The 24,261-nt window shown below is 39.2% G+C and overlaps 1 protein-coding gene across 2 annotated transcripts in view; it reads left to right on the plus strand.

Moving 5' to 3' along the window:
- Positions 1-2,007: 2,007 nt before the first annotated feature.
- LOC145997276 (mitochondrial ornithine transporter 1) overlaps positions 2,008-24,261 on the plus strand; it is a 60,917-nt gene continuing 38,663 nt past the window's right edge. Inside the window, exon 1 of one of the 2 annotated variants that reach the window (XM_083134154.1) lies at positions 2,008-2,202. In XM_083134154.1, coding sequence (XP_082990280.1) covers positions 2,173-2,202 — 30 coding nt within the window. In that variant the 5' untranslated portion in view covers positions 2,008-2,172. Of the gene's footprint in view, positions 2,203-23,931; positions 24,048-24,261 lie in introns of those variants that run through there. The other variant, XM_083134155.1, reaches the window with a different exon arrangement.

Here is a 24,261-nt window from a genome sequence, read left to right on the forward strand (position 1 = left end):
GTAAGTTTTTTTTAAAAAAACAAACAAAAACACAACTGTTTTGGTACTGTAAGTGAAGTTGATGTTTTTTTTTTTTTTTTACTAATAGGAGTATATATGCAGAGGTGAAATACTAAAAAGAAATACATTGCATTATGTACCAGATATTAAAGAAAATTATTGTCAATGTGTGAAACTCGATTTCTAAAAAAACATGATTCACTTCATGTTTTTGTTATTTCTTCAACCTTGTCAGTTAAGCTGAGCTGTCCAAGTGAACCATCGCAACCAAGTGATCTTCTAGCCGCAGTTGAAAAGAGGACTTTCTTAAGTGTACTCTTTATCTGAGAAAAGTTTTTCAGTTTTACTGATGCATGCTTCACTCTACCCCTCCCCTCCACGCGGGAGTACGATGCCCGGACTCGAGGGTCTACGTTGCCTTTGGTTCTACTGTACTTTTTCCATCAGGGCTCTGGCGCCTGGACCCGCAGCCAGTATAATCAATCCTCTGTGGGGTTATGTATTGTTCTTACGTGTGCTGAGTGTATCCTTAGCTTCAGCTTTAAGCAATGGTATGGAGATTATAAGAAAGTTTTATCGGTCTTAGTCTTGGTAGGGAACTCACTTCCGATGAACATGTTGAAATCAGAAATCAATATTTTATAAGGACCCCGCAACCCCGCGATGCAAAGGCTTCTCAAAAGGCTGCTTTCTATTCTCAGTCATTACGTTCTTCTAACTTTGTTCTAGCCATTGGTAATTTTCTAAATTTAAATGATATGATTAAAAAAAAAGTATTAAACAATTAAGAACTTTGATATATTAAGGAGCACCTCTTCTAGATCGTGATTTGACCTCAATGAAGCTGATATTGCCCCAATGTATACATACCATCATAGTTTAGTAAGAATAAATGGAATTGAATACGTCAACAGAGCATCGATTGGCTGGTTAATGTATTTATCACCGCTTATTTGTGTAATTATATTACTTAGAGCGAGAGGACGATGGGAGCAGTATCTATAATTTAATCTAAAATGTAATATAAATCACATGAATATAAAAATAAAATATATAATAATTAATATTATTTATATAAGAAATTTAGAAAAATGTTGGTGGATTTAAGAACTTGCCCCCCCCCCCCCCACTCCGAAATAAGTTCCGACGTCCCTGTCCTTTATACATAATGTTTAGCATACTGCCCCCCACGCGGCCCAATCGCAGCCACTGGTTCTATCTCATACCACTTGCATATGGTCCATACCAAAAAGGGAAAACCATCATCCCCAAATATTTTGAAAACAATCACCGAAATGGAACTTATCATATTTACTTTTCCATTTCATAAGCTACGACAACCAATTCTGCGCCACCAAGCGTTATTTCCCTGAAGCATGCCTGAAGCTAGTTTAAACTCTAAGATTTGGCATAGCTGTTTGTAAAAAAAATTGTCGCGTCCCGCGAACCATTGCTGTAGCTTACAGCTTCCAAATCACAGAAAACAATATTATTTGTAATAAAATATCGCTACAAATTCACCATTCGAATTACATTATTTTCCCCTAGATATCTTTGGAGGCTAAGAGCACCTCGCCCCCTCTCACTCTGCGTGCGCCATGCTCTCAACTATTCTTCCTTTTGTCTTCACAGCTCTAGGTGCTCCTTTTCCAAAAATCCCCTCCCCTGGCTGCGCCTTTGTTCCCGGTACCCTTAGTATTTTGGAACATTTTCTTTTGTATTAGGACGCTAGTAAAAAAATAGGTTCTTTTGAATACTGAATATGGTTGGAATATGTAACATTTTCCTGTATCATAATCGCACGTTTACAATTATATTTTAGAACGTAGACCGATATCTTTATTTTCACAAGAGAGGTAATATACAATGTGGTTCATAAATAGATTGTTAGAACTAATTTAGATTCTCATAGAGAAAATATTTTCTGTGTTGGTGATACTTTTGCATAATTATGCCGGTGTCGGACAAATCGCAGCTACATTTACTTTTCCGCGGTGCAGACGATTCCCAACAGACAAGGTTATTATGTTATTTATTGACGATAAGAGCAAGATAGAATGAAACAATCCGAATGTTATGAAAGAAATAACAAGTGTTTGTACAGAAGAAAAACAGATAGGGAAATAATAGATACTTCTTCCTAAATAGAGAAACAACAAACAAGCTGACAGCATGACCGAAAGTAATACCAGTAATACGCAGGTATAGTTTGACACTTTTTTCATATAATATTAGTTGAACCAAACATCAGTACCAGTTTCATAGATAGGAGACACATTAAAATCAGATATTTTGTGTTTTGCATGGTTCGTACCTACCACGTGTGTATTGCGGAACATAGTTCAAGGTGCCATTATGCTTTTTACACGAAAACAAACACTTTTTCTACTGAAAAAACTCATTTATCTAAGTGCTACCGAATGCACGTAACGGTGCGGTACTACTTTACTATACCTGAGACACCTGGGAATCATATCTTTCGCATTTTTTTACATTGCTAACGTACTATTCTGCATTCCGGAACACTTATTTAGGTGAAATTATTGAATTTGTTTGGAAAGTAATGTATATTTCTTACATTTACGAGTACTTACTGTTCTTGTTTATTTCCACACACAACATGGCGATAGCTTACCGTTGATCGTTCCTTGAGCCAGAAAAACCATTGACGTTAGCCCAAAAATTCAAGATAGCCCCACAAACCATCACGGGGACGAGGTATGCCTACTAGGTTAGGTTAGGCCTGTTAGGTTTGGTTCCATTAGCACTCCATTCGTTCAATTTAGCATATACGGACAATACGAGAGCGTATTGTGCTCTCATGCAGGAAGCAAATGGCGGCAGCAGCAATAGCGCGTCGGAAATAGATTTTCGTACAAAACCACATGCATTCGCATTAAAATGAATCAAAATTACATTCCCGAACATCAACAACGCTACAGAAAATGATTTGCGTAAGTACTTTCTCCTGTAAATTTGAAGAAATCTGTCTCAGGTATAGTAAAGTGTTACCAACGGTGCGATAGTCGCTTCTTTTGTTTTCAAATATCAGTGTTTTCCAACCTTCTTCACCGAAAAATACCTACTATCGTGGGCTCAGGTACCCTTTTCTACACCCTCGATTTTTCGCACATTTCAAATATTCTCGTTACGAAAATTAGTTCTTCATAAGAAACGATGTTTCTAAATAGCGCGGAAAGTAATTTTTTTAGATCTACGTGCTAGGAAACTTACGTTTTTCAATATTTAGATTCCTTATGTAATGTCGAAACGGTTTTGCAGGGATTTGATCATGGCGCATCTTGGATTCATGTCACAGGCGCACGTCTGAACATTTTCTTTTTCTTCTTATCTTTGACTTGTGCAATGGGATAATTTGCAATTTTTTCTTGTTATGAATGACTTGTGCAATGGGATAATTTGCGATTTCAATATATTATTTATGTAATTTATTGGCGGATTGGATATTTGAGACATTGCAATTGTTTTGTGCGACTTTAGACATTGGAATTGATTTGTGTGACATTGAATTAAGACAAAAGGACTACTAAATATGAGATTGACACACGTTCAACGGATGAAGGACATAGAGGACTTTGTTCGACGAGACATACGGGACATTGTAATTGACTTACAGGGAACCTAGCCCCACGAACCATTGGCGCTAGGCCCACGTACCATTGGCGCTAGGCCCACGAACCATTGGCGCTAGGCCCACGAACCATTGGCGCTAGCCCCACGAACCATTGGCGCTAGCCCCACGAACCATTGGCACGTGGATAGGTTAGTTCAGTTAGGTTGAGATCGATAGTTAAAATTTGGTGTCGTGTTAGTATCACGATCTAGAAATTGGAAATAATTGCGAACCATTTCCAATGACAAAATTTCAACTTTAAACGGCTGTACAGTCGTAAATACTTCTTTCCGCGCTCCAATTTTTTTTTATTCACAAATAGGATCAAATAATGTTCATAATGAAAAAGAAAAAATTTCAAAATTCGAGGGTGTAGAATAGGGTACCCGACCCCTATCGTGTTCGTCACGTGTGCAAATTGTACATTATGCACGGGTAGCTGACGGATAGCCCCACGAACCATTCCGATAAGGTTAGGTTTGGTTAGGTTAGGCAAGCGTAGTTAAAAAAGGAGGGGGGGGGGGGTTGGAAACACTGACATGATTTCCCGGTCAAATAGATACCACAATGAAAGAAAATTCCTCGACTAACGTTGGAAACCTTAGAGAAACTAATTTCCGTAAGTAGTTTCTTCTGTAAAAATGAAGAAATGTGTCTCCGATGTATGAAACTCTTACCGATTTATACTATTTATTTATTTACATCAAAAGGATTTACAAACTTGCCACTGGAATAGGTGTTTGTGTATGGAGAGAGCACAAACACCTATTCCATTGGCAAGTTTGTAAATCCTTTTGATGTAAATAAATAAATAGTATAAATCTTCAATCATAATTCGTTTTATTAACAGTTTCATACATCGGAGACACATTTAAATCGGATATTTTGTCTTTGTCATGGTTAGTACTTACCAATTATGTATTGCGGAACATAGTGGAAGGTGCCATTATGCTTTTTGCACGAAAACAAACACTTTTTCTGCTAAAATAAACCATTTTCCGTAATGCTATGGAAAGCACGTCACAGTGCGATATCGCTTGCTTTGCGAATGGTAACGCTTCTTTTGTTTTCGAATATCAATGTTTCCAACTCTATTGTGCATGAAAGTTGTAAAAAACCGGGGATCACGTCTTGAAATTGTACATTTTGATGAAACATTGTTCGTTAGCCCCAAAAACCATCCACTTGTAGCCCCACAAACCATTGATGTTAGCCCCAAAAACCATTCACGGGTAGCCCCACAAACCATTGACGTTAGCAGCAAAAACCATCCACGGGTAGCCCTGTAGGCCTGTTAGGTTAGGTTCCATTAGCACCCATTTCACCCCTAAATTCATCGAAAAACCATTTTCCTTTCACGACAAAAAACCGTACGTTTCGCGAAGATCTGCAGGTACATCTTGGAAACAACAGCATGATGATGTCGATTTTCACAAAATGCGCAATATTATTACATGAAAAGTGATTATTTATTGTTCTGCTGCATTGTACGTTGAAGTTTAAGGAAGAATATATATCGACGAAGGTTGTAAATCTTGGAGAAACTCATTTCCGTAAGTAGTTTCTTGTGTAAAATTGAAGAAATGTGTCTCCGATGTATGAAACTGTTACCTTTGTTTTAGGTGCATCAGCTCAAGATGTGCAATCAAATTTTTGTACTGCTTCATGTTATCGGCTCAATTGAAGATGACTGGAATGTTCCCCGATTTGTTTGAAATTTTGTATACTTTCTACATGAGGCCTCCTGAACACTAATCTAACATTAGAATTTCCCGGGGTATGACTTGAGATGACCGGACCCCTCTCAGATTTTCTTCATATTTGACATAGTCAAGTCGTTCCCAAATAACACTAAGCTTACCTTCAAAGTTTGTAGTGTTTACAATCCAACGGTGGATACAGTGATGCCACACTTAAAATACACACTCAACATGTTCCTCTCCTTCCTGGTTGTCGTTATAACTGTCACTGTCGTTCTGCTCATCGCATTCTTTTAACAGATCGTACGGCTGTCCTACAAGCGGGAAAAATTCTATTGTGCGGTCTGATCCTCAGGGACACCATACTCCATTAGTTTCTTTATCAGCTGAAGTCCATTTTCCTCCACACTCCAGCTGCAGTGGCACAACATTTACAATCTTCACACTCTGCTGTCCCGCCATTCTCAACCGGTCCTTCCTCTTCAAGTGACAAACACACTGTAGACAGCGCAACTCAGTGGCTACATTCCACAAAACATGGCTTCCTCACTTCTTTCTGGAGAAATATTGCCATGATGAAAAGCAATATATTACACCTTACACATGTAATATCTAAATTTCAAACAGTGACAAACGGGACATCAGAACCTCTTATACTTCATCCGGAAAACTTATTTGGTTAGTACATTCTCTAGTAAATAAATTGGAGAACACTCCCGTCACCTTCAATTGGTCCATGTTTTCATTCATTCATATTGTAACTAGATCAAAGTACCAGAAAGCAACGCAAAATAAAAAAAAATACACAGATATAATGCAAGCGTGAAAATTGTGCATGTATTTTGTTGTAACTAAAGTACCTTGATCCTTACCTGTTGTCTGATATCAAAGAGCACAGACAAGAGAAGTGACTTTTCTTGTCTGTGAAGAGAACACTACTTCAGACTTTTTTGGAAACTTTTACCTTTCTATGGAGATTAGTGCTTTTATGACTGCATCCGAAGTTTTTACAAAACCGAAATATTTATTTAAGAAGCTGCCAGTTAATAATCTTGAATGCCATTTTTGCATTGCATTCGTCATTAGTACATAATTAAAGCAACATCACATAGCATCTTAAACACAAGTTAATACTGTAGAAAAATATGCTTTTAGGCAGTCAATGAACCTAACTGCATATAATGCATACCATTTCCCATCAATTATTTTTAGAGACAGCTTTTGAAGTCCATCCAAATTTACTAGATTAAACAATGTTTCCATTGAAACATTTTGGGACTTCCTACATGTTAGGAGTGGTTAATGTGACATTTTTCTCATAAAAAACACAAGTGTTTAAGGCTAGGATAATCATAACATGTATTTGCTACAAAATGTAAATAGTTTATGCAATTCTGCAATGGTATTCATACCCATATCCTGCGAATGAGAGTCCAATTCAGAATTACTTTGCAGGTAGAATGCTTGCTGACATCACAGATTGGAGGTGAAATTTCCCATTTATACCTCAGGTTAGTGTGACCAGACAGAAGTCACTTTGTTTGAGGGCCACATCCTGTGGCGACGCCACTTAAAAAATCTAAATATGTTCTTTTTACAACAGCATCCTGCAAAATGTCCCGCAAAACATCCAGATGAATTGTTTACCTCAATAAAGTCCTCCCTTTCATAAATGCCAATGTAACTACTTTTAATAGGTACATACGATTTTTCTTATACAAACTGGCAGCATACATATATGTACATTGTCCATGTGCTAGTGTGCGTGATTACACAATCACATACTCAGTTCACTAAGAGAGTAGGTAATCCCACATGAGCAGGTTCTCAACCTTTTCATTCACATGATATGGAATTGGTGCTAAAAAATATCTGAAAAATGAGTAGGTACTCACTGATGCATCTATTTGCACAGTTTGAAAATACCCTTGGACCCACAACCAGAGCTAAGGAGGAGAGGGGTGGCCAAAGCCAAGATGGCACTGAATGAGCAAAAAGGTGCAAAAGAATAAAGCTCTCACCTGTGAAACTGTTAGTGTCTTTTAAATTGATGGTACTGTCATTTTTCAAAGAAATACTTGTATGTAAAAGAAAAATTCACACTTGCTTCACTTGAGACATTAGTACTGAAAAGTTTATATAAACTGCTTAGAAGGAGATACTGAATGCATTTTGTTCATGATACGATATGCAAGGTACCAAGTGATGGCCAAAGTATATGCAGGGGTCCTTTGAAAACTGAAAATGGACAAATTCTGGGGATGCTTGTTTGATGTTTATATATAACCTTGGCTTTATGCATGTGTTTGGAATGTTTGGAGACCAGGAAGCAATTTGAAAAAAAATGTATACTGGGGCCGTGGACGTCCACAGGATTATTTCCAGGGAGGGGAAGGAAGGTATTTTTTTCCAGGGGGCAAACAAAGCACATTTTCCACAAAAATAGTGTTGTTCCCTAAAAAAAACATTGGTTAATTTTAAATTTATGGTGTTCATGCAATAATTAACACATATTATTGTGGCTAGAATGCAATTATATATGTGAGATACAAAATTTTTGGTTGACTTTCATTTTCCGGGGGAGTTGGGCATGCCCCCCCCTTGCCCCCTTTTGGACGCCCATGACTGGGGCTTTTGTGTATAGTGCCCTGCTTAGGTTTCTGAAAATATGGTCACCCTACCTCAGGTAGAGTGCCACACACGTAAATTTGCCGTTGCGTAGAAACGAATTTTCGTTTCGTCTCCCTCTCTCTTAGCATCATGTGTTCTACCCTGCTCGAAAACCTTCGCTATTGTTGCCACATTGTCATTCCATTCCTGGACACACTCGCGCAAACATAATTGAAAACAATTGAATAGCGCTCCAGCTCGCGGTTCCCACCGTTCGGTAGGGACGCTAATGTGGCAATATAGCACGGCGTAGTGCTTGCTTCTTTTATGCAGTGCATGTTCATTGGCTAGCTAGTAACTAGTGTTGCCAACTGTAATGATGAAGTACTATTTCTGTCACGGAAGGGGAAAAGGCAGGTAAAGTGGCGGTGAGTTTTGTTGGATTGGAAGCACCATATTTTTATTTTATACTAAGTATTTGACCGGTTTGACTTTGTGTGCGTGTATTGCGTGTGTGTATGTAAAAGTGTGTGTTTGCTAATGAACGTTAAATTCCATAATGCCTCCAGTTCTGTCGAAGTTGAAATCAAAAACCTTGCATAGCCAAGCTCGGGAAATTCTAAGTAACGTGCACGAGTTCATGAAGGAGGAAGCCAGTCATGGTGTCAGCATCCCAATAAAGCATTTTGGCAAGAGAGCAGCAAACAGCAGCAACAAATTGTTCATATTTCATAATTTTGGAATTATTCAAAATAAATAAATTATGTGGCTCCAACATCATTTCAACTCTGGCTCCGGCACGTGTTCTTGTAGAAATTGCATAGAGGAGGCTGTCATTTTTGCTGCTTAATGCGATACATATTGTTTTCTGTGTTAAAATTGCCATGCTTTGATGGGTGACCAAGTTCATAGCAGGGCCGGCGGAAGGGGAGGGCGAACCGTCCCATCGCCCAGAGCGGCAAAATTTGAAGAGAAGAAAAAAATAAGCCTATTGAAAACTGTGATCGAGCGAGATATTCTTTTGCGCTGAATAGTATTGAAATAGCATAAGAAGTCTCATTATTTATTTTATATTTTGATGTTTTAGTTAGGAATATATTGATTTTCAATTTTCCGTTGCTGCGTAATGACCGGGGGGGGGGGGGGGGGGTCGAAATAGAGCGGCATCTGCCGCCACCTCCCAGGGAGGCAAAATGACAAGCGCCGGCCCTGGTTCATAACAAAAGAAAAAGCCGCGCAGCTTATCGTCTAGTGGCAGTATATGTACTTGTTATTGTTGTGGAAGCCGGCATTCTTTGTAAATGTACAACAAAGGCAACCGACTGTCGCCGATCTCAGAGAGGAAATAATAATACTGCTTCAGGAGGAGTGTTATGGTGCAATTGTAGCGGTTTAACACGTTGGCATGTTATTATCTGCCGTTGCAGTTCCATACCAGTGTATACGGGTTTTGGGAGTGAAAAGTTAGAACGCCACCAGTGCATTAATGCAATGAAAAATAATATATATATTTTTTTTATTTTGTTTGAAATCACTCAAATAAGGAATCGTATGAAGAAGTCTTCTTTGCAGCATTTTTGGTAATTTTACTTATGTGTTAGTTCATATTTTGCGAATTTTTAGTCCATATGTATGTAGCTACATACAAAGCCACTTGTGAGTACATATTAATCCTAGTCCTGGTATAATGCATGACGTTTAAAACTCAACGTTAGATAGACCTGAATTCTCTAATTTTATTGTTGTACGTAACAGCTGTGCATCGGCGCACTGCAGCGATTTTTCTATCTGCTCCATTAGCAACACTGCTTCTTTAGTTGTTTCGCGCATCGCACGGCAGAATTATCTGCGCTGGACTCTACAACTTCTCACAGGAGTGTTATCATCTAGATGATCCAGAGTGTAATGGTACAACATACTCTTCTTTAGTTTTTGTGATACTGTAATGAGTGAAAATACTCATTATCCTGCGAAAAGTAAGTGCTTCATGTGGGTCTCTTGACCGACTGTCCACCCTAGAGAATTTATTAATTGGTAGAATTAGATGTTTTATGTAATATAAAATGTGAAGTCATTGTCAAACGTTTATAAGTAACTGGGGCTAGAGCTTGAGTGGAAAGGGACAAAAACTATATATTTGATCATATTTAGGGCTTTTTATTTTATTACTATTACCTATTAAATTAATATTGCATTCAGGGTGCAAATAAATAGATCCAGTAAAAAAAAAATCTTGCTTGCCCCATTTGCAATAGAGACATCTCTTGAAAAGTTGTTGTTATATATGATTTGTTAGTGTTGTTGCCATGTACAGTTTACCAAGTAATGACTAGCAGTGCATACATGTTCTTTTTTAAAATTTGGAATGGTTTAAAATCTGATCATGTGCTCAGTGCTTTGATGAAGTGATTAAGTGGCATCGCAAGAGACAAGTAAATATACTCAGCATTAATTAATAGTGCTTCATCATGGTGTTTGTGTGTGTCTTGTTTGATCTGGTGTAAATAATACAGTACTAATGGTGCTTTGTACAAAGTAATAATTGTACTCAATGTACCACATAATAATAAAGTAAAGTGCTCCCCTGTGCTTTGCACCACACTATGAAGGTGTATAGGGGGTGTGGAGTTAGGGCCCCACACTTTCTTGATCACGGCTGAAGGTGGGGGTGATGTGATCAACACCATGCTCTAGGCTGCCTTTAAACCCCCCCCCCCCCAGAGTTTCCTAGAGGTACCCGCTTTATATGATGCTGGGTGGGCACTGGAGCCAGTTGAACAGGTGGAAGAAGTCCCAGTTTTCCCCCACCGGGGATCGAACCTGAATCTCTCCCATGTTAATAAGATGCCCTAACGACTGAGCTACCGCGGCTCACATAGTAATGCACTACAAATCACCCAGCAGAACAAAGTGATAAATAAGGTCAAATATGCACTCTGAACTTTCGTCGTAGCAGGTCAGTTTTGTTATAATATTTTGCTCCAGTTAAGAAACATGAATTTTGTTGCATCATATTGCACATATTGAATTCAAAATTGTCACCAATTTTCCTATGGGTGTCTAATGGGCGGTGGCGTAGCGTGATAGTATGCCCGTACGCCCAGCATTCCCAGATTTAAAATTTCAAAAATGCGTAAATGCTGTAAGTATAAAGTAAAACTTGACTAACTTCGCACATGTTTGACCTTCATGGCATTATAATAGCTATTTCTCGCGATCCACTTGCAACGCTCCACTAACAACACTTGTGTTAGCATTTTTTCCAATGCCTTTCCTGGCCGGATGCTGGGCAGGTTCGGCTTAAAGGACTCTATATTCCTTGCTGTCTATCTGGAGGGAAAGCTTGGATCTTTACAGCATGCGCGCAAATGCTCTCTCGTACGCCAGCGTACGGAGCAGAGGGCTACGGTGATTGGTTCATGTGACCCTTCCTGCCTTCTGAAGCAGATGATGGCGGTAGAATTGGACCCAGTTCTTCATGCTCATGCCACTGCATTGTATAATTTATCGCACGAACAGCGATGTGCACAAAAAACTATAAGATCAACACAGTTTTTGTCAAATAAGTTGGTGAAGTCCTCGTGGTAGAAGTTCAGCCTGTGGCTGCTCTACCACTTAACCTGCAAAACTATTCTTTTATTATTATTATTATTTTTTCGTTAGTATCTGTCAATGGAAATGTTTAGCATTCATTTGAAAACTCTTAACATCGAATAATCTCTGGACAAAATTATTTTAAACTGTTTATCAACATTTTTTAGATGTAATAAACAGTGGTCTGAATTACTAATCAGCACTGTTACGTCAGTTGAGTGTACTATAGTTGAACCATCCACCCATCTCTGTGTCGGAGTGTATTGCACAGCGTGCCAAGATGACAGAGGCCCCTGATTCGAATCCCGGAGTGAGCACGGGTGTTCTTTGTGAGTGTCCCTTCTTCAATATCATCACTCATATTCATATTTGCGATTAACCAAAAGTGGTAGAAAAGCGAAGTAAAATAAACAAAATTAATCAGTACTTGGACCACCCACAACAATGACGTCTACTGTTATTCAGAGGTGCTTGTGATTCAGGTAGGTTTCTTAATGACTTGCGTCATGCAGAAAGGTATAACAAAAAGGTATAAAACACCAGAGTTCAAAACATTTTTGGCTTAGTGAGGTATCTAATTTTCTACCTAAAACATGCATCGATGATGTTTTATTGAAAACCCAGCTGACTTCAGGCAAATAATACCTGTGGCGGTTAATACCATAAGTAAATTATTAAGCAAGAAAAGGCCGACCCTTCCTTCGGACTTGGCGTTCCCACCCGAAATGCCCATGCTACGCCACTTCTAATGGGTAGGGTAGTTGCTGCTTTCATGTGAATATTAGGAAAGGATAATAATATTTTTGTGTTAAATCAAGTAGAAGTAAATGTAGTTCAGGAGGTACTGAATGTTGTTCTTACTCCAGCTGTAGAAACCTCTAACTATGGCTTGGCTCTGCCATAGCATCATAATTGTTGAAGAACAAATACTTTAGACCTTCTAGCCTATATTTACGCACCATTTAGCATAGTTTCATCATCCTTTCGTTCCCTCTCGATATGCCTGTTTTAAACAACTCTAGGCACAGATTAAATGTTGAATAAATGAAGCTAACACAGAATCATGCTCCAAATATTTTATCGATATTTATGGATTTTTTTGCAGAGATGCAAGCAAAAAAGGAAAAAAGTGAAAACCATCCTGCCTCTCCAAAAAACTTTTTATTTTGAGATAACAGCATTCCTATGATGACCCTGTACCAGTTTTACTTGTAATTATCAGTCATTCACCCTTCATCCGTTGCTCTATCTGTGAGATACAAGTACGGTTTTACTAACATATTCAAGATTTATTTTTAATTTTCACCTTATTTTAGTTGTATTCGTAATGATTTTTGTCCCGCACTGTGCCCGTGTGGTCTAAGGCATCAGGCTTTGGGCTCTGGCTGCGGGATGCATGCTGGTTCAAGTCTCGTGGGGGAAGCATAATAACCTTTCTCCTGTTAGTGTATGGGACACCATCCATCCCCACCATCCTGAGGAAATTGCAAGCTACAAATGAGTAGCATAACCTAGTCATGGAAACCTACAACAACGACTGGGGGGTTCCTCGTGTTGACCACACATCACCCTGAAACTGGTTGGATGGTCGCCCACCTCTGCTGAGGCATGTGGGAGTAGTGAGGAAGGCAGTGGGTAGGTAGGCCCTGCCCCTTACGGGCTGTTGCACCATGGGTAATTTATGTTATTTATTATGTAATGATTCTTAATCACCTTAAAAACATTTATTTATTACTATTTACATTCGTATTTACTGTCATCTTACAAACATTTTATTAATGCATCACTTTTCCTATGATAGCAATTACCATCACATTCCAGTTCAGTCTCCAAATTGCCTTCTGTTACTTCTGCATGACCACTATCGCTGACAGACCCTGATGACTGATGATATCGTATTCATTGGTTTCACCTCATTCTCTTGAATGCCATCTTCCTGGACTTGTTAGTAATGTCTTCGTTTCAGGGTCATTCTCATTTAATTATATGACCTTTCCACATCCAAGTCTAATCAACTTTATATACACTTTACTTCCTTCATTCTGTGGCAGTGGCGGAGATTAGGGGGGGCGAGGTGGGCTTTTGCCCCCCCCCCCACTTTTATTCACTTTTGCCCCCGCACTATGCTAAACCTTATCTACAAAGGGAAATAAACTGTCTTCGCCCCCCCCCCCCTCCAGTTTTGGCACGTTGCCCCCGGTTTTGGAACTGTTCTGTGGTACTGTGTTCATTGCTCTAATCTGTTCCATAGCTTACCCTAAGTTTTGGTTCAAATCACCCATGTCGTTTGCCTACTGATGTCCAGTGCTGGAAGTGAAAATGTTACCTGGGGGTGTTTGGTCTAGTCTTAGGGTTAACTTCAAGAAAATTTTGCTAGCTGGAAGGATACCTTGCCCCAACATCCTCCCCTTTACTTCGAGCAATTGATAAGGTGAGCACTTTTACCTTATGCATAAATTTTCTGCAACTACAAAGTACATTAAGTTTTTGGATATGTTGGTACTACTGTTGATCCATGATTCTCCAGAAAAAGAACCCTTAAAGTATTAAGTTGGAGCAATGTGAAATCTTACCTGAGCATAGAAATTGTACCAATTACTTATGCAAATTAAAACATATTGTTCATAGAAATCATCACCTTCACAAATATAATCAGCTCCTGAAGCAGAAAATGTTAGGTGGAGGATGTTTGGTTGAGTCTGGTTGAATTTATTATAACTTTTGTTACAAAACACTGAGGCTCTGGCACCTGTAAACAAAGCCAGTATAATCCTCTGTGGGGTCCTGTTGTCCTGTATTTGTCCTTTACAGCCTCAGCTTTTAACTTGAGTATGGAGATTTTATTGTCCCACACCTTGGCTGTGTGGTCTGAGGTGAAGTGCTGTGGACTCCAGCTATGGCACTCATGCAGGCAAGGAAAACATAACAACTTTTCTCATGAGATTTCGGCCTGTGTAGGGGACCGGTGGCTACCCACAATTGTGAGGAAATTGGGGAGCTAGTCGGATGATCTCCCACCTCAGCAGGTAGGAGTGAGGCCGGCAGTTGGTTGGTAGGCCCTGGCCTTCAAGGCTGTTGCACCATTTTTTTTTTTTTTTTAAATGGAGATTTTTATCCTGAAAGATAGTGAAACTTTAGTTGTTGAAACCTACATAGTAATCAGTGACGTGCGGTGACGTCGACACTTGGGGTAGCAGTCAGTGGCGTGCTCAAAGGGGGGGGGGGTTGGTGTGAGTCACACCCCTCCTCTCTTTAGGGCCAGTATTCCTTCAAAAAAGAAGAATGTCAATAACAGGAAAAGATTGCAAAATTATGAATGAGTACTAGAAAAAAGTACACGTAAACCCCACCCACATTCGAAAATAAAAAAACTATTTGATTTGACTCTAAGCCAGAGATCCTGGGTTCGAATCTCGGATTGGCCATTTGTGTTCTTTGTGTGTGTTCCTTCATCTATTTTGTTGTACCAAAGGTGGCGGAAAAGCGAAGTAAAATAAACCAATTTGAGCAATCAATCAATGATTTGATTTCATTTTTGTTACTTAGCGTCGCTTTTTTGTCACATTTGGTTAATTGTGAAGATGATACGATGAAACTGATGAAGGGACGAGCATAGGGAACGCCCATGCCCGGGTCGGGGTTCGAACCCAGAACGCCTGGTGTCGTAGCGCGCTGTGATAACCACTCCCCCGCGCTTGGTTGATTTGGTGACAGGAAACAAAACACAACACACTTTTTTGTAGTTTCTTCAATGATATTCATTTGACTTTTTGAGTTCTGAGATACATTTTTCATTCCAAATTATTTCATTATTCACTGCAACACATAGGACAAGAATGCGCACTCATCACGGGTTCGAATCCTGGCCTGGATTGTTCATATGAGGTCCCTTCACCAATTTCATCATATCATCACTCAATCCTCATTTTCGCGATAACCAAATGTGGCAGAAAAGCGAAGTAAAATAAACCAAACCAACAACAATATGAACACGCGTTCTCTTGCCCAAATAAATACATCCGTATTTATGACTGTTACAGGCCAATATATTAGTATATTTAAATAAAACACTACTAAAACGAGAGTCAGAGAGAGCCTGAACACATATTTGTAATTTAATCTTTATATATTCCATATTTGAAAAAGAAAAAAAGAAAGAAAGCATAACATTATTGTCTGCATATAACACGTTCCCATTTTATAAATAATAAAACTACATCCCATATTATACACACACACATATTGTACAACGTGTAAAAGGTTGTGTAAATACAGAGAACATAAGTACTGCAGAAAATTTTACCCTGTGTTCTTTAGAGGATTTACAAAAAAAATATGAGAAACCAATCCCCTATCTGTCCTATAGGAGATAGACTGGGGGACCTGAAAGCCTGGGCTTTCAACCATTGCAGCGGGGGGCGTGGGGGCAAGGGAAGTAGAGGTCGAAATCTTCCTTTTCCTTGGGCCGGCCGGTTCTACCTGGAAACTGGCCTGGCTGAAGAAGAGCGAGCTAGGGTATCCAGCCTGCTTTGCCCGCGGAGAACACCGATGGACGAGAAGTGCGTGGAAAAGAAGGTGTTGCATTATGAGCTGTGGTGGCTTTAACAAGACAATAAATATTGTGATTTGAATATAATTCGAGATGTGAGATTGATTGATCTATCTCTGCTAGACTAGCTACTCCTCAGTGCACGTCACTGATAGTAATCTACGACAATATTAGTTAAAGAAATTGATTGAGGAAGTCTTTAAGAGACATATTTTTTTCTTGTTAGGGTCCTGTCTTCCATTTTGTTTTCTCCATATTGCATGATGGGCCAAAAAACCTATGTGCTGATCAGTGGCGTGGCGTGGATTTTTAAAAGTGTTACCGGTTATCAGTAGGACATTTAAGGGAGACTTGGGCGCCTCCCCACCTCATCCCCCCCCCCCCCCCAATGTCTTCCAAGTAGTTCATATAATATTAATCTGGTACGTATGCAATTCAATACTAGATTTTGGTAAAGTTATTAATCAGGAAAAAAAATGTTGACATAAGGACTAAAGTGAAATCGCAAACATTGGTTGTTGACACAATAATACGTAATTTGATACTTACAGAAACATCGAAGGCTACTTATAGAGCAGATCAATCCGACTTTGAAAATAGTTATATGATGCTGGGATCCCGGGTTCGAAACCTAGCTTGGCCATGGGCGTTTGTGATGTCTGTTCATCAATTTAATCATATCATCACTCATTCCCATCTTCGCAAATTAGCCAAAAGTGGCACAAGCGAAGCAAAATCAATTAAATCAAATAAAAAAAACTTATATGATGCTGTCATAAAGCGAAGTTTTTCATTTGAATTTGAATTTTTGGGTGCGTCATGGTCATGGTCTACGTTATCCACATCTGAATTCGACACGTTTTTTTTTCACCCGAAAATAGAGTACATGGCTAACAAAAGAGTTTCGACAACTGCACACATCCACATAACCACGGATAGTCGTTATACCACGAAACATTGAAATGTCGATCATATCCAGCAGACGACTTGGTTTTTAAATCGTTCAAAATAGGATTTGGCCTCCCTTTCGCCACAATTTCGATTTTTTCTGCAAAATAACGAACCGAAAGATTGCTTCAAAATATCTTCTATCGCACGATTACACACACTGTCCAGATAGGATGAACCCGCCACCTCGGAACTCGGAGCAAACTTCATTAATTAATTGACAATGCCCGAAAACAACATAAAGACGAAAGACACCAGTCACAAAACTCCCACTGCACAGTCCCTCCCACAAACCGTTGTTTACTTTTGTAACACGTGAAGCACCCTCCTTGCCCCCTCCCCTCTCAGCATCGGCCCTTCCCTAATATTTCCTTCCGAACCTGCAAGAAGTCCAGTTCTACTAATGTTGCCATCTTAGTTCTTTTGAAACGAGATTTGCCCAAATCGCGAAACTTTTCGTTTCAAATAAGACGTATGTAGAGTAGATGTAGTCTTCACCTGTTTCCTAACTACTCCCACTCCCATGTTTCGCTAAATCCACTGAAATCTCATTTCTGACACCACTACTATTTCGTATATTTTACGTCCTTTGCTACCTTTAAGGCTTTCGCTTTATAGGATAATCGTCACGATGAGGATGCATGGTGAATTATTGAAATAAAATTATTATATCTTTGTGTATGTAATTATTAATTTTTATAATTATGTAAGTAAAATAATAACAACGAACATTGAAATAACCATTTCTTGCTGAGGATTCGAACCTGCGACACCTGACACTTCAGAGCGGGCTAAGATAACAATCGGGAAATTATGCTTGTAAGTATTGTTTTCACCCAAAAACAGTTCTACCACCTCAAAAACATTGCTTCAATCCGAAATTATTGCATTCCTGCGACAACGTATGTCAATCTCAATCAGTATTATCAACAATTATCACAAATTCCTGTAACCGAAATAATATTATATGTGTGAAATATAGAATTTTAGGTTGACATTTTTAGAAGGACAGCGGACCCCTTGACCATACCCATCCCTCTCCTCTCCTTCTCGCCCACTTGTGCCACCACCGGGTATCGAACCCGGAATCCCTTGATTATAAGGCGGCGACGCTACCACTGCGCCATCGTTCCCCAGTGTGACTGGACACCTTCAGAGTAAGATAGACCCGATTAGGCGACTTAGCTCTTTTCTGTCAATTGAATATGGCAACACTGGTATGTTTCCGGTAAGGATCACCGGCAACTGCGCCGGCTAAACAGGCATACCATAAACCCGCCTCCTCCTCCCGCGGTCAGTCTTTGCCGCAAGGCGAAGTCTTCCTTGGGTGGGCTCAGGGACCTTTCCTCATGTTGCCTGTGGAGGGTACCGGATCAGTCCTCCTCTTCGCTTTTGCCGGTGTCAGAAAAAATGTCAGTCTGCAATGTTTACTTTACGACAATATTACCAGTTTATGTACGTAATAATATTTTAAGACGGGTTCAATTCTTTATCGGCTACATGCACGCCACGCCTCTGGTGCTGATGTGCCCATAAATTTAAAATCATTCGATCAGTCAGTTTTGTTACAAATAATCATGAAAAGCTAGAAAATGAAGTGGTACTTTGTTTTTATACACAATAATTGAATCATAAAAGATATGAGAAAATGCAGATGATGGTTACATTCAGCTGTTTTAATTAATTGCATTATCTATGGATTTTAAATTGGTCTTGATTTATTCTGATACTACCTTCGTTTACAATGAAATTCCTACTGATGCTCAGAGCGATGGACAGAGAAAAAATGTTAATGGAAGTCACGAATTTCTGTTGCATGACTGCAAGATAAATACACAGGCCAGCACGTCTTTTCCCAGTTCGGTGACTCGTCATGGCCAGCTTGTTCGCCAGACTTTTCTGTTTGTGATTATTTTCTTTGCGGATATATCAAAGGGAAAGGGTTTGTCAATAAACCGCACATACCCTGTGAATTGAAAGCTGCCATTCACCAGGAAATTACAGCAATACCTGAAGACATGGTGCTACGTGCAATGCAGAGCTTCCAAGTTAGATTAGAACCATGCATACATGGAGCGTTCGGATGACTTTATTTGCAAGACAATGAAAAGTTACATGTTAACAAATGTTATATGTTCTGTAGATTTTCCAAGTAAAACCTATTAATGTACAACTCCTTGGTATTCGTTTACAGACAGGGTCTTCTCGATGGCGCAGTGGTAGCGTCATCGCCTTGTAATCAAGGGGTCCTGGGTTCGTTACCCGGTGGAGGCACATAGTGGTTCGGATTCCACTTTAAACTGTAGGTCCAGTCCCGATTAGCCTTATTGTGCATAAAGTGGACTTAAAACACCAAATCAATCAATCGTTTACAGACAGTTTTTCCTGCCGGACCCTGTTACAATTAGGGAGTTTCTGTCCAACAAGGAGCTAACCTCCGTGGTATAGTGGTTTCCTCAGCTCGCTACGACACCAGAGGTCCCGGCTTCGAATCCCAATCTGGGCATGGGTGTTCTTTATGAATGTTCGCCAATTTCACCATCCCATCACTTATTCTCATCGTCGCTATTAGCCAAAAGTGGCAGTAAAGCGACGCTAAATAACTACAATCAAATCAGATTGTTCAAAAACTGGCTTTCACAGCACATCGAATAACTTTACACAATTTTTTCCGCCAATTATGCCTCGTTTCGACGGTACAGATTATTGAAGATCGGTAGTTTCTCTCCTGTAGATGTATGCATCAACGCTTCGAGATTCACTGTTGCCACTGACACACAACATAATGTTGCTTGCCTTGATGCTCTTTCATTAATGGGAGACTTCATCAGTTTCGTCCAAATGTAGTCACACTCCAAAGAACGACTCTTGTCTAGATTGTAAATTTAATCTATCCTTGCCGACCTCCCTGGTGGAGGGGTTAGCCCAGTGCGCTACGACGCCAGGGGTCCCAGGTTCGAATCCCAGCTTTGTAAGTGTCCATCACATCCTCGTCGTCGCGATTAACCAAAATCGGCAGAAAAGCGACGCTAAATAATAAAAATCAAACCAATCTCGTTTTCTGACAAAACATAAACGGCAGTGGCAACCTGTGTCGCGTGGTTGCATACACGCAGGACAGAAACTCCCTTTTTATAGACAGACTGTAGCACACAAACTAATTTTTTGGTTGGGTTTAACGTCCCTCTCTCGGTTCCTTGTTTCTCTTTTATTCTCTGAATGTCTCATTTGATATCTCCTTTTTTCGCCACGTCGATCCTTAATTCTCTTTTTTATTCTTTTCACTCTCTCGCTTCCTTATTTATCTCAGTCTCAGCTTTCTTTCTCTTTCTCTCTCTTGTGTGTCTTCCATTCTCTCTCACTGCCTCTTTTTGTCTCTCTGCGCCTCCTTGTCATTTTCATATTTCTCTTTGGGTCCCGGGTTCGAATTTTGGCCTAGGTACAGTGGCGCAGGAACGGGGGGTACAGGGGTACATTGTACCCCCTAAATTTTTGAAGAGGGGTACTGTACCCCCTAAATCCGTAAATCTAATTATACCCCCCTTAGATAATTTGACAGACGCAAGATGCTACTGTTAAAATAACCTATTTTCAATTAGCTCAATAAAAAAAGTTTAAATTGTTTATAACTCGTGAGCATTATCTTCCTTACCACAGAAATTCAAACCATTGTATTGAGCGTACTACGATTTAGTTCATTGACCTGTGTTCTTGAAAACCTCTTTAAGGAGATGAAAACTGTTCAAAATGTGTGTGGAACAGTGAAATCAGGTAAAGATTAGTCTACTCTCAGAAAATCACTCTCCAGGCGAATCCTCTTTTGCGTAAGGGGGTACACATTTCTTAAGAAACTGTCGCGTCAATTCGATGATAAGATACAAATCTTCATCAGAAGAGTATATGACTGACCTTTTCTTTTCAATTTTTCAAATGTAATTTTCCGAAACTAAATACTAACACAAACTAGACTAGATACGACAGACCAACTTGGGTGGGTACAATGAACAACTCTTAGGGCCTCGCCGATAGAGCCTCGCCACCACTGGCGCAGTGGTAGCGTCGTCGCCTTGTAATCAAGGGGTTCCGGGTTCGATACCCGATTTAGGCACAAGTGGTTCGGATCCCACTTTAAACTGTAGGTCCAGTCCTGATTACCCTTACTGTGCATAAAGTGGACTTAAAACACTAACTCAACAACAACAATGTACACCTCGGAAAACTATACTTAAACCTATATATTAAGATATTGGTTGAAAATATAGATGTTTCTAAGACAAGAAAAGTCTCTCCTCTCAAATTTCAAGACGAGAATGAAATAAATCTCTGCAAAATCAAAGCGAGACAATACTTGATGTCCGAGAGAAATCTCGTTGGAAACTTTGGTTATCATATTTGAAGAAATTGCTTAAAATAAATGTAAAATACTATGTCTTATTCAGACATATGAAGTGTATATCTCATTGATTTTTCAAATTAGCCGCATATTTTTTTAATTGTAATTGCAAAGCAAATCCAGTAGTGACAATTACGAGCCTGTGCTGCCCGATTTAATCTATTCAGGATAAAATTCCGTATTTCGACGGTTCGCAATGTCGAAACAAGATGTAAAGCAGACAAACGTTATTAAGAATAATTACATATTGTACTTTGTGAGAGTGGTGACACAATGTACATGTTGCTTATACTAAACATTTCGTGGGTCAGGACGAGATGTCGCCCCCGTGGCGGAGTGGTTAGCACATCGCGCTACAACGCCATGTTCCCGGGTTCGAATCCCGGCCTGGGCATGGATGTTTGTGAGCGTCCACTTATCAATTTCATCATATCATCACTCATCCCCATCTTTGCAAAATTAGCCAAAAGTGGCACAAAAATCGAGGTAAAATAAAGCCAATCAATCAATCAGGACGAGATATATCGCCTTGTAATTGAGGGGTCCCACATGCACAGTATTTTGGATTCCACTTTAAACTGTAGATCCAGTCCCGATTATATTATCTGAGCATGAAGTGAATCTAGAAAAAGTTTGAATAACTCCTGATCCGAAACAGAGACAAGAATAAGCACAAACCAGAAGGAAAGACCTCACCACACAGGTGAGATTGTGACAATTTTCGACTCATCTCATCGCAATATCATTCCTAGTTGAAGTGAAATGTTTCCTAGTCATTAAAACAGAGTGCGATTTGTAATTTTATCAGAGGGAGGAGAACTTATTTTTACCTATGAATTAGGTATACTTAGAATTAAGACACTAATTGCCTAAAATCTAATTTGATATCGAATGAAACAAAAACACAACGCCATTTTAAGTTAAACCCTAAAGTCAAACTGTAAGAAAATCAGATGAATGTACGAGAGAAATGAGAATCACTGCAGGTTCTATGGTTTGCCAGTTTGCTTGTCAAGGACACTGTGATGCTTACTTAGACTTGATCCAACTTCTTGCAAATTTTTCTGCATGAAAATAATGCGCTGGGGGTCTATTTATTGAAAGGAAAAGTAGATTTAAAACTACTGCATTGAACCCGCTTTCACATTCAGTTGATTTTGGATTGGATTCACAAGGTCTCTGAGTGAGATGTGAATTTTTTGTTTGATCGATTTGGTTTATTTTACTTCGCATTTCTTCCACTTTTGGCTAATCGCGAAGATGAGGATGAGTGATGATATGATGAAATGGATGAACGGATACTCAGAAATAACACCCATGCCCAGGCCGGGATTCAAACCCGGGAACTCTGTCATCGTAGCACGGTAACCACTCTGCCACGGAGGACGAGGAATTGACTTGTCACCCTAAAACACACGCATGTATCTATATTTAATGCCCCTACATACGAAAAGAAACCTTGGCTGGCTCTTCATATTGTCCACCAAAGATTGAAAAGATGGAAACTTTTGAACGTATGGTTTTCCTTGCTTGCTCTGAGATGAAGGATTTCGGTTTTGGTGCTTGAAGAGCGTCTTTAGGTACAGATAATTAATTATATTACAAATAAATGCTTTGCCATGAATTTTTAAAGATATTGTTTTATATGTAGGCATGGGACTTTAAAATTAAAATGAACTAAACTGAAGTGGAACTCTATAAGTATGATATATTCAATAATATGGTTTCTATATCCAGTAGGTGGGAGATGATTATTTCTGGTTGGGATGGCTCGAGATAGAGGGGATGGGAATCCTTCTCACATCCTTTAAATCGCAATCTACATTAAAATGAATAGATGTATCTTTGTTCGCAATTTTCACATTTCGAACTCCTGATTTTCCGTTCTATTAAATTCAAAATGAGCCCAGAAAAAGGTTCAGAGCTTTATATGTTTCGGAATTACTATCTGGTCTTAGAATCTGTTCTTAAAATAATCATAAATCTAAATAAAAACAAAGAAATAAAAATTATTTGTGCAAATTTTGCATTAAATAAGAAGAAATTCGTGTGTGCTGTTCTGAAATGGACCTAGGAAAATTATACCTAGGTATATATATATATATAGTATATATATATACATAGTAATATATATATACTATGGGAGGCTGAATTTTGTACCCCCCCAAATGAGAAACGTTCCTGCACCACTGCCTAGGAATGAGTGTTCTTTGTGAGTGTCTCTTCATCAATTTCATCATATCACCACCCATCTTCACGATTAGTCAAAAGTGGCAGAAAAGCGAACTAAAATAAACCAAATCAACCTTATTTCTCTTTCATTTTCCACACTCTCTCTCTCTCTTACTTATCTTACCCCGCCCCCCTCTCTTCTCGCACGCACATACACACACTATCGAATAAATGGCGGGCCGCCAATTGAACAGCTGTTATCTGTGAAAGAGGAGCTATTTCGTGTTCTTATCGGAAAGGTTAAGATGGTTGAACAAGTTCATTTTCCTGTTGAGCAACTGACAGACGTGCTACCATGCGGGAAGTTTAGATTATTTTGTGCAGTGGAAGGTTCCATACCTTTTGCGACGAACACGGAAAAGAGCTACTCTCCTAACACTAAACATGGTAAGGAAATTTATTCGTTTATCCTTAGCATTGATCGTTTTAGGTTTTATTAATCCAACAGTCGTTTCATCACAAAACCGATCGTTAGTTATATGAAGACCGTAAGGTATGTGCGGATCCAGATTTTAAATTAGTTTTCTACGAGGGGGGGACAGAATTTTCTGTAAACTTGTGATATTACATCCTGTTCTGTTTTCTTTTTTAAAAATATAAA

Source organism: Lepisma saccharinum, chromosome 13 (genome assembly GCF_977018435.1).
Source record: "Lepisma saccharinum chromosome 13, izLepSacc3.1, whole genome shotgun sequence".
Classification (NCBI taxonomy): domain Eukaryota; kingdom Metazoa; phylum Arthropoda; class Insecta; order Zygentoma; family Lepismatidae; genus Lepisma; species Lepisma saccharinum.